The 14,670-nt window shown below is 39.7% G+C and overlaps 1 protein-coding gene across 3 annotated transcripts in view; it reads left to right on the top strand.

Moving 5' to 3' along the window:
* LOC143358470 (semaphorin-1A) overlaps nucleotides 1-14,670 on the top strand; it is a 592,115-nt gene that overhangs the window by 239,546 nt on the left and 337,899 nt on the right. For all 3 annotated transcript variants that reach the window (XM_076795645.1, XM_076795646.1, XM_076795643.1), the window contains one exon: nucleotides 9,108-9,204. In XM_076795645.1, coding sequence (XP_076651760.1) covers nucleotides 9,108-9,204 — 97 coding nt within the window. The remainder of the gene's footprint in view (nucleotides 1-9,107; nucleotides 9,205-14,670) is intronic.

The raw sequence follows: 14,670 nt of genomic DNA, 5'->3' as shown, positions 1-14,670 counted from the left end.
ATAGAATAATATTCTAAGCATTTTAAGCGCTATTCTATCATTCTAAGAACACCCTATTTACCATGTTGATTGCCAATCCGATATCTCGAATTTCACGAAATTGAAGCAATGAAAAATTGAAAGTTATTGTTGTGATTACTAGGGTATGAAATTTGCAAAATATGAGGAAACGATTACGCTGATAAATGTTAATGGCCAGGCTTCGGATCTTGATGCAAAAATATATTAAAATCCTCTAAATATTATTACTGTCTTGCATTTGGTCAAAAATGCATAAAATCTGCAGTGCAACAATGACATTTTTACCGAAGAAGATCCAGGCGTTTCTGACTGTTTTCCGTTTGACGTTGCGGGCCCGCGCCGAATGTTAACCGATCGGCTCGATTTCTCACGCGATGACAAATTATTTCATGAAAGACAATAGACCGGTCTGGGCTTTCTTTTGTCCGCGCCGATTCGATTCGATCAATGAAAATCGGTGTTGGAATCTGAAAGGAACGGCAAACTAAATTCGAATGTAACGATACACTGGCCGCGCCGCAACTCGTTGCACCGACATAAAGGAGCCGATTCTATGTGCAATAACCAATAGAGAACGTACAATAAAATATTTTCGTATGATGCTTCGTTTTCGAGAAAATTCAATTTCAGAGATTTATTACGTGCGCGCGCGCGCGCGCGCCCGCTTCGAAATGCGATTGGTTCCCGTGTGTGAACGCTATCGGCCATTTTTATTTGCGACGGACACGCAGACTCTGTCACCGGTAATATGCATGCGATTTTTATCGGTTTCAGCGTCTACTTTGTATCCTACCGATTTATGTCAGATGTGAAAACTTAATGACGCTCTGTGCCTTTGTTTCGTTTAATCCTCGAGATATCGATACAGTCACGCGGGTGACGGGGTCGCTTTTCACTTACTCTTATCACTGGAATCTTCGTGCAAAATAAACATTTTCCAGCTAAAGTACAGCAAACTGGATTGAAATTTTTAATGAAGACACGTTTCATTGACAATTATTACATTGACGATTACTGTTATACATGAACGATTAATATCATATTACGATCAATATGATATGTATTACATTGGGAATTAAAATTTTTAAATTTCAGTACCAAAGCATCGTCTTTCAAATAAATTTTCTAGGCCGAGCCAGCCTCGATATTGACTTCAGCATCAACAGTTCTTTAATTTATCGATTCTCATTATATTCACCAACAATGTCACAATTATATGGTACGCAAGAACAATGTTAGCATTCCTTAACTTAGGTTAGCAGATCTATCTATGGAAATATAATTGAATCGCGTCATTTTGTAGCAAGTTCTAAATTAAACGAGAAGGAACAATTTCGGCTGCGAAAGGTTGATCATTCACAGTATCGATTAAATTATTCACGGTAGCGTTTCGATGTTGCAAGTTCTTAATCCAATTTCTAATTTAGAACAGAAGGGACAGATTTCCCTTGCAGGAACATTACTGTTACTAAACGAGAACGAAAAAATGATAGATGTGTACTATCATGCGAATGATTTGTTACACTGTTTGTATATCGAGTCGATCGTTTCGGCAAATGAGCGGGTCGTGCATAAATCTCGTTACCGACAGTGAGTAACAAGCCATCGGTGGCTCATGCGGCGCGGAATGGACCGGCCCTTGATCTGAACGCGGCAGCCGGGGCGCGTTAACAAACAAATTTCCACGCGAAAACAGACTTCTCGCCGGAGCTCGCCGAATATCTGACGTTAATAGATTTCCAGAAACATGGATTACCCGTAACGCTCGAAGCCCCTCGTCTTTAAAGCTAACCAAGTGTCCCGGATGCCGAGTTAAAAATAGGTAATGATACGTGAGCGCGTAATCACAAATAATCGACGCACTCGTCAGCATCCCGTCCCCTTGGTCCGCGGATCCGGCGTGGCAGCAGAAACAGGCTGGATCTTGCGCGCATCAATTTCACCTCTCGCCGGCTGAACAGCATAAATGCGTCTGCACTCGACGAGCCGAGCCGAGCCGAGCCGAGCCGAGTCGAGTCGAGAAGGGATCTCTTTAGACTCATAAATTCGTCGCCGCCCAATTACCCAAACTCGCTGGCTCTTCCCGTTGCGGGTGCTTAGGCCGATCTTCATTCAAGACCCACTCGAACACCTCCGCGAAAGTGTCGAAAGCACGCCTGTCGATCCCCGGCGCGGCTTCGCGGTTCAGAAAATGACTCCTGCAATCGGATGGGCACTGATGAATGCTCTTCAGCTCTCGACGCCTACTCTTTCGCTATTTTCTTTTTTCTTTTTTCTTTCTTTCTTCCCCTCGAATTGCGATGCTCGGGCTGCAACGCGGTCGCGTTTGCGCGCGCACGACGACAAAGCAACGCGAACGGAGATACAGCCTTGAGAAAAGGACCCGTGGACCATGGGAAGAGAGCGTGGAAAAAGTAGGGGAGGAAGACGAGGGTCGGAGAGAGCGAGAATGAGAGGAGAAACACAGTCAGCTTAGTGGAAATATATTATTTCTCTAAATTTTTGAAAAATCGCTCTTTAAATCGAATTTGGTTTAGTGCCCAAAGTGTTTTTTAGTCGTCAAAGAGTCCCGGGAACGAATGCGCATAGCCGCACGGACGCGGGCGACTTTAAACAATAGTAACGCGAGATATTGGACAAGATTGGAAATCATTCTTGCACGATTATATAGAAGAAAGTGTGCCGATCATATTCCATTTTGTAACATTCCACTAAATTTTTGAAAGATCCCTCTTTAACCCTTTCGGTACGGAAGAGCTGGCCGGCGGTTATACATTCGTGGTACGAGAAAGTTACTAATCTAAGTATAATGGAATGATTAGAGCGGCCGGCAATTTTACACACAGAATAGTAAAGTAATGATACTGTGGAGAGCGTCGTTAGACGAATGATGCTCTTTCCGAGAATGCTTTCCGTGAATGCCGATTTTAGGCGCGGCGGTAGCCGATGGGCGGCAGTAGTGCCGAAAGGGTTGAATCAAATTTGGTTTAGCGCCCACAGTGTTTTTTAGTCGTCAAAGAGTCCCGGCGAAGAACCCGGGAACTGAACTTTGTATTTTATGCTGCTGTAATTTTTCACACTGAATGCAAAGCGAAGAAAAAAAAAATCGTTTTATTGACATTTATCATTTACATGGGATTGTAAGCTATGACACTTATTTATTCAAGAATAAAATATAGCCTTTTTCCATGGAACAAAAGCGCAGTATATCAAAATTCTCCACCAAAAATTGATTTTTTTTGGCCGGTTTTTCTAAAAAAAACTGTGCGTTAAGGGGTTAAACAATAATAACGCGAGATATGGGACGAGATTGGAAATCATACTTGCACGATTATATAGAAGAAAGTGTGCCGAACATATTCCATTTTGTAAAATTCCATGACCTGCCATGATCTGCCATGGTTCCATGATCTATGCGCATAGCCGCACGGACGCGGGCGACTTTAAGCAATAATAATTTGTGATATGGGACGGGATGGGAAATAATTCTTGCATGATTGTGTAGAAGAAAGTATGCTGAAAATACTCCATTTTGTAAAATTCTATGATCTCGTGTGATACAGAAGATATTCCTTGCGAAGTCTTAAGAATTTTGAAGATTTTCTACATTGCATTTGGCACAGCATGTTTAATACATTATGAATGGTAATTTTTAATCGACAATGGTAATGTACAGGTTAAGGATAAACCTTTCATTTTAAAAAAATTGGAAGGAAAATATTGAAAAGGATCGTCAGGGCATCTCAAAGAAGAAAAGCAATTTTCGAGGCCGTCTTGAAAACTTCCAACTTTAACCGTTTATTACAGAAATGGTATTTATTAAATTTTCTTAATTTTCTCATTTTCAAGGTTGGCGGATATTTAGAAAGCACAGTAAGCATTCAACACAAGTCAATTCATTTACTTTAGACAGTAGATTTTTTCGCAAAATGTCACTAACAATAAGTTTCGCGGTGTTAGACCACTGTGCAATCGCGAGAGGCTTAACCCTTTGCACTCGAAGGTATTTTAACTCCAAAACGAAACATTTCTTCTGACTTAGAATACTTCCCTTGTATATATATATATATATATATATATATATATATATATATATATATATATATATTTTTTATGTTATACACATGAAAATGGTGCATTTTACTCGTACAATACTGAAGTGTTTCGTAATTTCTTACACACAAACAAATTGAATAGTCTAAGAAATATTTTGAATAATGATACAGCAATTTTTAGTGGCGCCTTACAGTCGTCATTCGAGTGCTAAGGCTTAACAGGAGATAGCGCGCAGGGGAAGAATCGAGGAGGGAGCCGCCACAAAGTAGGCGCGCAGCACTTTATCGTCGACTATATAAAGGCTGAGACACTCTCTTGCGCGTGCTCCTCTTCTTCCTCCCTAACCCGCCTTTTTTTTCCTTTCCTTCCCTTCTTGCCCAGCACTTCTTTTCTCTCTCTCTCTCTCTCTCTCTCTCTCTCTCCTCATCCTCACTCTACCGTTTCACTGTTTGTAGCTTTATCCTACCTCGTCCTCCACCCACGTGTCCTCGTCTTCTCCCCTCTCTCGCGGAGTGCTGGTTTTATTTCCGTCTACCTGGCGTCTGCTTCCCTTTCTTCCTTCTCATAACCCATTTTCCTCTCCTTTCTGCACCTTACAATTGTCCCCGGTTTACCAGCACCCCTACCCTCGGCAACGAGTTTTTGCTCGATCTCTGTCCCGCTCTCTCTCTCTCTCTCTCTCGCGCTTTCCCGTATCTCCTTCGCCTAAGTCAGCCTCCACCTTATCCCCTCCTGCGGGTTGTTCGCTTCTACGCCTTTATCGGCCCGCTCGTAACAAGTTCCTCCTCCATTGAGACGCGGCCGCTCGCGCCGATACACTCACATGTCCGTATCTGGCACATAAATCCGAGCGCGTGGGTGTACCGGCGTGCCCCGGAGGATTGTGTGTGTATATGGGTAAAATCCATTCATGGACGCGGGTCGCGTCTGCCTTGATCGTCGCTCCGTGCGCGAGCAGGTACGCGGAAAGGTAATGACGAGGCGTTTTATAACGCAGTAAAACACGCCGCGATTCTAACTTCCCGACTCCGGCTCTGTTCCGTTCCGTTTCTTCCCTCTTTGCGAAGCCCGGCGGGCGTCCCGCTGGCCCTTTTTGCGCCGCGACGCCGTGCGACGCGACGCTGTGCGACGCTATGCGAGGATAAAGAACCATTCCGCCGTGGTCGTGGCTCCAGCCAACGAAGTTCGGACTTCGTTTCTTGATCACGACGTTAGTCGAACCGACGATAGATCGTTATCGTTCGAAGTGATCGCGGCCTCTCCGGTAGAATTGCCCGCGCGAGCTCTTATCCGGGAGAGCATTATCGCGCCGAGAAGCGTCGATGATACACGACGACGAGGGACGCGAGGATGCTGCGAAAAATTTGGAGTCTTGTCGGGAAGAATTAATTATTGAACACGTTGGAAACGTTCGATTTTATTGCGCGGTTGGTTATTGTGCGAGTAGTTGCGGTAAATGTCCCTAATCGCGACCACGTTCCTCTTGTCGACGAGCTGCGCCGTTCTGCTTAACACGTTGACTACCATGTCACACAGATGTGGCTGACGGAATTATTTGTCCAGGTTTTAAAATTAACTTTTACGTGAATATATTCATTCTACCAAATTTGGTTAGGATCTGTGAAATGCAAGAAGGTTGGAGGACTACTGAATATCATACGTTTAATTTTGTTCAATTTTTATTTCATTAAATAACTTAATTTGATTTTATGGAATTTTTGAGGTTTCTAGTTTGGCAGTCGAAATGTTAATGGAAAATACACGACGCGATAATGGTCGATTGAACGCTCGGAGAATTTGGGTAAATTCGGGGTAATTTGTTTAATGAAGAAATCTGTAACGTTAGGGCTTATTAATTACGATTTTAGTCCTCTTATATAACACAGACCATAAGCAACAGTTATCACACAGCTGGTCTAGCTATTGAACTCTAGATTATTTTTTAAAAATTGTATTTCACTCAAATTGTAAATGCTATATTCGTATATATAGTTTCACTTCGAATAATTACTTGAAAACTGTTGATACATTGCAATTTTCATCGATCAATGTACAGCATATTTGCCTTTGTTTATTTCATTACTTTAAAAATTCGATTACAAAATATATATGGAGAACGTAAATATCATCGTTCAATATTAAACCGTTCTATTCCCATGCAGTTAATACATTTACATTGTGTTTTATCGTCATAATTTATATGAAACACAACTGCAAATATTATTATTGTTCTTGGTTAAATTTTATACGTGTATTTTTTTAATTTCAAAGAAGCAACGATAAGGATATATTTATATGTAACTACATGTTCGTATGATACTTTCTACGCGAATATTATTTTATGGAAACATAAATTAGGATATGTCGAATAGCACGGCTTCGAACGTTGCCGGTATCGAATTTTTTAATAAATAAAGCTTACAAACGAATTTCTCCTCGCATTTGAATTTTTATGCGAGAAATAACTTTTAGAGGGTTGTGTAATTCACCCTGCCTAATGCGCTAATAAATTCTCTATAGCAGGTGTGTATTACAGTGTTACGCGGTATAACGTATCTAGCGTGCAGTGACTCATAAATTTGATCACGTAAGACCAAGCATATGTGTTTACGCCGATTTTATATGCGGAGTCATTTACGACAGCAAAACCAGGCAAAGACAGGTATAAGGTAGCAATCTTTCCAATTAATTATTATCTTATACGCGCACCAAGAAATCAGCGAGCACAGTGTACAGGATATCCTGCAGTTAATATAACAACGAGATAACACGTAATTTTCCGTGTAGAAGAAATCGGAAATGTTGAACAAAACTGTTGCCCCCCCCCCCCCCCTCCCAAGCTTCCTCCTCGCCGTGTTTACTCCTTTCACCGAATCATCGAACAATAATTACATTCTGCGGAATCAATAGACGGCGGATAACATTTTAATACTGTCTGTGTTCATTACGAGCAAACATGACGAGTGATAGACAGGTGTTTTCGCAAAACACGCACCGTGAACGATTAAATTCAGTTTACTCCGGAAACGAAGCTTCGGTACGGGAACATTGTATTCTAACTATTTCGTTCACGTTCGCGCATCAAATTATCGTGCCATCGAATTTTATGTAATTATAGCAGAAAGAAAGGATGTATCCGTATTTTTTTATTTGTCAACATTCGTGTTTGAGTATTGAAAACAACCCTCGGGGCTGGAGGCAGAATACATATTCGTTGTTAGTCGAATATCTTTAACAGTTCGCATAATACAGCGAATTCGCGATATATGTCGCCGAGGCCTCGATGATAAATGTCGCGGGATTATCCCCACTACATATTTATTATATATTTTGCGTAACACGCAAAGTCCAACTATAATAACTTGCCTCGTAATTATACTGCGAAGTTGTATGCAAAATAAATATTCTTCGGAGAATATTATGTCACAGCCACCATCTTCGTCGGTTATGTCCTCGCAATATACAATGACAGTTGACGGACGGAAAAAGACTCTCGGTAAATATTTTACGTTCAAATATTTGCCCACTCGAAGCTTTTGCGGAGATATATGATAAGAAAACATTATACCTCTGTTACTCTAATGTTAAAGCACTTCGAAGCCTGGGAATAGTGCACCTGTTTACTAATACTCATATCTACCTTGCGATAGCCAATTTGTAAAAATATACTGTCTACATCCAGTCGACATTATAAACAAGAGTCTAATAAGTTTTGTTCGATTGAATTTCATCTATGACTAAGAAATTTCTGATTTTGAGAATCATCACATGGAATCATCATCACTTTGACATGGAATCACACGAAATTTCATTTTCAGTGAGAATAGCCTTCGCAAATCCAAAATACATAAAAATCGTACTAAATTCTATCGAATTTTATATTCCCGGAATTTTTGAAAACTTTTATCAGCCAGAAATGCATAAAGTTCCGCAGCGTAATGTTTGCAGTGTAATTTGTCAGAAAATTTGGAAGATCTCATGTTTGTCACATTAAGTGTTGACTGTAGCAATTAATTTCACGAGTACAAAATTTATCAAACAATTGATTGTCTATTAATTAATAATAACTGTTACGAATTTTCTTCGTCGATAACTGTTATGAGCGATCGAAATAAATTTCTCTCATTGATAACTGTTATGGGCGATCGAAATTTTCTCTCATTGATAACTGTTATAAGCGATCGAAATAAATTTCTCTCATTCATAACTGTTATGAGCGATCGAAATACATTTCTCTTATTCATAACTGTTATGAGCGATCGAAATACATTTCTCTCATTGATAACTGTTATGAGCGATCGAAATACATTTCTCTCATTGATAACTGTTATGAGCCATCGAAATACATTTCTCTCATTGATAACTGTTATAAAGGATCGAAATACATTTCTCTCATTGATAACTGTTATAAAGGATCGAAATACATTTCTCTCATTGATAACTGTTATGAGCGATCGAAATAAATTTCTCTCATTCATAACTCTTATGAGCGATCGAAATACATTTCTCTCATTGATAACTGTTATAAAGGATCGAAATACATTTCTCTCATTGATAACTGTTATAAGCGATCGAAATACATTTCTGTCATTGATAACTGTTATGAGCGATCGAAAGAAATTTCTCTCATTGATAACTGTTATAAGCGATCGAAATACATTTCTGTCATTGATAACTGTTATGAGCGATCGAAATAAATGTCTCTCATTGATAACTGTTATGAGCGACCGAAATACATTTCTCTCATTGATAACTGTTATGAGCGATCGAAATACATTTCTCTCATTGATAACTGTTATAAGCGATCGAAAGAAATTTCTCCCAACGATAACATTTACCAAGAAGAGAAAAAGAGTCCTCTCTGGTGATAACAGTTATGGTCCCCGGTTGCAAGAGTATCGAAAGTCTGCGAGAAGCGGATGCTAGGATCTCGGAGCAGAACAGTTGCGACCGAAATGATTATGTGCATTACGGAGCGCAACGAATTGTTTGACTCGGTTAACATGTCCGTGCCGGTTTGTCTGTTTCAGGCGAGGTGATTGGCCAGCGGTTTCTGGGGAACGAGAGCCACGTGGAGCACTTCAAGCTCCTGGAGCGCGCGACCACTTCCATCCTGATTGGCGCCAGGTAATTGTTACGTGATTCGATTCTTTCTCGGCTGTTGGGAACGACTCGGCCAGGACTGGGAACCTTTTCTCGGAGGAAAAGGGGGTGAAACGGGAGGGGGAACGGAGGCGTGCGAGGGGAAGGGTCACCAGATGGTCATCGGTTAGATTCGCCGTCGTTCGATCCGCGGGTGTACCAAGTTTCCGGCGAGTCACTCCCTCGATTACGCAGCACGAGACCGATGACGCGTTTTCGTAGCCGCTACGAGGCTGCCTGCAGCCCCTTATGACGTGTCCTCTTTAATTTTACACGAGTCCGTGGCTCCCTTGGATCGATCGCCGGCAGCCCACTTCATATGGAATAAATTGGTTTCAATTACCAAGACGAAGGAACGGCAAAGGAAAAACGTCTCCGTTCCTCTGTTCCTATTATCGTAGTCGCCCGTAACATTAGCGTTTTATTCCGACTGTGCTTTTCTTTCGACTTGCCGTTCGGTTCCTTCTGCAAATATAATTTCATACGGTATGTGTCGCGCGGCGAAGAGGGGGAGGCTGAAAGAACGACTCTAAACCGAAGGGACCACGCGGAACGTCTAACGCAAAGTAAACGAAAAATGTTTGGATAATACGCCGGAGGTGACTGTCGAGTTGAATTTTCTATAGTGAATACATATAACACGGTAGCATCGAAGTCTACAGGGAATGTAAGACCGGTGTCCAAGGATTTCAACTCCGGTCCTGAAGTCACCGGACACTCGCATAAGAGCGTATGCTAACGGGGTGTGCTAATCTGGAAGCTTAGAATCGAGTGATCCAACATTTCTTTTTCCCGTATATCAATGTACTGCAAAACAGTGCATGTTCATGGGAAAGGTTAAACCATTTTCTTCACTCTATTGTCGCATCGGAAAAAGGAAAAATATTCTTTTACATACTAATCGCAAACGACGTGATTAGTTACAAGGGGTGACGTCTCGATTCACGATTGAAATTGTTATTCTTCAGCCGTAGAATTTAAAAGATTAAGAAATGAGTAGATAACGTGTTAAGCAAAAATATATTATTCTTAAGTTAGCGTACGATTTTTCAGAATTTTGGAAAATATGAAAATGACGACTTAGTAAATAAAAAGAATTTCTGTTCTGCTAAAGGAAATCGAATATTTACAGGAATTGAAATATCAATAAAATATCATGAAAAATAATTTGTTCAAACTTTATCCGTTCGATGCCAGATTAGAAAATATAGTTTCGAGAAGAAAGCATTTAGAGTTTCGAGTTAGCTTTTAATAAAAAAAAAAAATGCTTACTCTGCGATTCTATTTTTAATCGTCTCTAGCAAACATAAAAAGCGAGCCTGATGAAGAGCTATGTTATTTCAATAACGCATGAAAATGCGACGCTAAATCTTCTGTGATTTAAGTATCGCGCATATGAAGAAATCTACCTGACCGATAGCTATCTGGGAAACGTAGGTATTCGAAATAAATGCAGATATTATACATTAACGCGTCTCCGGAGCGCGCGCTCTTATCCAGGAGAAAAGCGCCGGGAAACGTAAACCTCCCTTGGGAGAAAAAATCGTAAATTCTAAATCGTTGCAGAGAACGAGAGAGCACGAACTGGATTCCGGTTGACTGTGGTTTATGTTTTCGAATTCCGCTCGTGACACGTTTCGTTGTGATAGTGGATCGTATTTCGCACCTTTGAACACCTTCCTGACGCTTTTCACACGACATGTTTCACTTTAAAGGCGGCAGTCTCGCGAACTCTTTAAGCGGAGCTCTGAATCAAGAAACGACGCGACGCGACGCGTGCATCCAATTCTTCGGTATTACATTTTCAGACGCTGGATTGCGCCGTTCCAACCTTGCGAAGATTGAACGCTATACCCTTATTTGTATTAAAAAAGAAAAAAATTACTAGCTTGATTTCCAGTCGTAAAATATTTTCAACGTATTTTCGTTAGTACAGTGAATTCCCGATATAAGTCACTGCGAGCCTCGCGTTTAAAGGTCACCGGGACTGCCCACACCACCACGGATAGTGACTGTTACATTTCCAGCGTGCACTGTGTATGTCAAATGCAACGTTCGGCGACAACCACAGATTTCGTCTAAGTGTCACTCGCCAGAACCGCGCAGGTGACTTATATCGAGATTTCACTGTACTAGGTCGTTGAACATGACATGTCCGATTTCAAAATGCACGTACCTATGTTTCCTTAATCAAGGGTTTATTGTATCACTGTTATATGTATTTTGGAAATTTTGTTTTTATAGATTCGTCAGTCTGTTGTCAAAGTTCTGTTCGTTTTATGTTAGAAGTAACTATGATTTACTAGTACAATTTTTATTTCTTTTCGGGTACAATGAATTGTTACATTTGAAACTGACCGAAGCAAAATATGATCTTTATCTGATCCAACACAACACAAATTAATTAGGTTTGATTACTGATTGTTGGTCTTCTTTTTCAAAACTCTATTCTTTTCCAAATATCGTACGGCTATCGGATAAATAATAATGAATAAATTCAATAAACAGGGCTGTTCGCTGCAGGTTTTTATTTTACGCAAGAAGATATAATTAAAGCTAACTCTGCTAAGTAATTGACGGTATCATTCCTGTTACAATAACCAAGCCGCTAAAGGGAAATACTAACTTCTAAATATTACGGGCAATTTTAAAACAACTTCGCGTATAAAAAGTATTTAACTCCGTAATATTCAGAGACATTAAAAGTTACATTTGGCACAGAAGCTCTTCTTGCATCCAACAGTGCCATTAACACGATGGCCGTACCGATTACTTTAGTTTAATCGGCAAGCGTTAGTTACATTGCATAATTTTTACATTAGCACCGTGTGGAGTCATAGAAGTTTTGAAAATGCAATAAGTTGCAGTAGAGTTTCGATTATCCTAGCGAAACAAGGACGCTTGAGAGTCCGTGTAGTGGACCGGTAACTTAATTAAATTTGCTAGCTCCAATCTATACTGATTTGTATTATAACAGTGATTTGTATTAACAGTGTTGCAAACGGATCGCTTTAGATTAAGCATTTTGAATTTAACTGTATATAAATCTGTAAAATTCGCTGCCATTTTGCGTCGTTTTTCACCTATTGAAACTATCATTGCGAGAAGTAAAACTCTCAACATTTTCGAACAATCGATGGATTAATCGATCATTTTCAGAGGAGAAGTTAATAGAATGCCCATTTTTAAAACCGTTGATCACCCGCTCGAAAGTCCAAACACGGTTCAATTATGATTCCGCTCTTTGTTTACCTTCATTAACAGGTTTCATGCTATGTGGGTCGCCGAGGACAACAGATTATAGTACTCCATTTTCATAGCTACTCGATTTGTTCCAGGCGAATTTTACGGAACACCCGATTCACCGAATTTGCTACGAAAGAGCCCTTAAACTCTCATTATCAGGAATATCGTTACCAAGTGGGACTCGAATTATGGGAACATAGTACCTCGATCACTTTCGTCGCTAATACCTGGCTGGCCTACAGTCCCACCGGCAAGAATCATTCGCCTAATGTCAGCGTCCTGTTGTAGAATCGAAAAAATTGTTGCATATTTTTCGTTTGACAAGGAAAATGGCACAACTAAAAAATGTTTTTAATTATTTTCATTGGTTCACTAGCTTTGAAGTCGCCCTAAATCTTCACAGTAGAATCGTCACAACTCCAATTCAACCTTTCGACAATTATTCGCTGGAAAAACGACGTAACTCTATACTTCATAACTAATGTACATGACAATTAACTCGGTATCTAAATAGCAACAAAATATTTTACATTTCTGAGTTGGTTATACAGTGTTTACTCGATATATGTCCCAAATATCTAGCCTATAATTGTCCCAGAACTATCCCCACTGCCGCGGGGTATACCCCGTGACATATATCGAGTAAACACTGTATGCAGTAGAAAAATTGACACTTTTAGATCATTTTTAAATGGCTTTCCCGTAAAATTTCCTTTCTATTGAATTATGTCACTTCTCTTATGATACGCGCATGAATTTATTATGACGTAGTAGTGTTAATTTTATGAATAAAAACATGAGAAGCTGGTCGTACGAAGAGTTTTTCGCATTTTTGATACTTCCAAAGGGTCGAACGAAAAATAAAAGTTATTCGGCAGTATAAAACGCGAATATGTTCGGTCATCGGTCTATACGATGCTCGGGTGAAGATCTTGCATCCCATAATCGCGTCATGCATATTTGAAATTTCTCGACGGTCGGTTTCTGTTCGATAATTTGATCCATTACGATAATAGTCTATTTGTCGCATTGATATTGCGCTCCGTTCAAGAATTGCTATTTACAGTCGCGGACGGTCCCGTGGTCGAAGTAAACCGCGATTAGTAGTTATTACTGTTTGTAGTTGCTTGGCTAACCGACGCTGCCCTAATAGCAAGCTCGACGCTTTCGCTAGTTAATTATCGTGAAACGAAGTCTCGAACGGGGTATAAATAATTTCAGATATTTCGAATGGAAATCCCGTTCTGATTTTCTGTTCAGCGACTGAACGCCGAGAAACTTTTCAATACAAAGTGAAATTGCACCTTGACCACTTAAATACCAGAAACGTTGGAAAAGACGTTATTTTCGTGAACGAAACTGTGTGGTTGACACTGTCACATGCACTTTCTGCGCTGTGGGCAAAATATGAATAGACGCAAAAATAAAATGTAGATTTTCAAGAATTAACGGGTGCACGATTTCATGGAAGTTAAAACAGTTTTAGGTTATTTTATCGGTTTAAATAATCAATCTTCTATTCCCTTTTTTAATCTTCTCGTTTCATTATTTTACAACGTTATTTATCAAAAATTCATGGCCGTTTTGAAATAAAATCTCCCTCTTCGCACTGTGGGCAAAATATGAATAGACGCAAATATAAAATGTAGATTTTCAAGAATTAACGGGTGCGCGATTTCATAGAAGTTAAAACAGTTTTAGATTCATTTCATCGGTTTAAATAATCAATCTTCTATTCCCCTTTGTAATCTTCTCGTTTCATTATTTTACAACGTTATTTATCACAAATTCATGGCCGTTTTGAAATAAAATCTGCCTCTTCGCACTGTGGGCAAAATATGAATAGACGCAAAAATAAAATGTAGATTTTCAAGAATTAACGGGTGCGCGATTTCATAGAAGTTAAAACAGTTTTAGATTCATTTCATCGGTTTAAATAATCAATCTTCTATTCCCTTTTTTAATCTTCTCGTTTCATTATTTTACAACGTTATTTATCAAAAATTCATGGCCGTTTTGAAATAAAATCTCCCTCTTCGCACTGTGGGCAAAATATGAATAGACGCAAAAATAAAACGTAGATTATCAAGAATTAATGGGTGCACGATTGCATAGAAGTTAAAACAGCTTCAGGTTCATTTCATCGGTTTAAATAATCAATCTTCTATTCCCTTTGTAATCTTCTCGTTTCATTATTTTATAGCG

This window comes from Halictus rubicundus, chromosome 10 (assembly GCF_050948215.1).
Source record: "Halictus rubicundus isolate RS-2024b chromosome 10, iyHalRubi1_principal, whole genome shotgun sequence".
Classification (NCBI taxonomy): domain Eukaryota; kingdom Metazoa; phylum Arthropoda; class Insecta; order Hymenoptera; family Halictidae; genus Halictus; species Halictus rubicundus.
The sequence above is the reverse complement of the archived record's forward strand: the minus strand, read 5'-3'. Positions and strand labels throughout refer to the sequence as shown.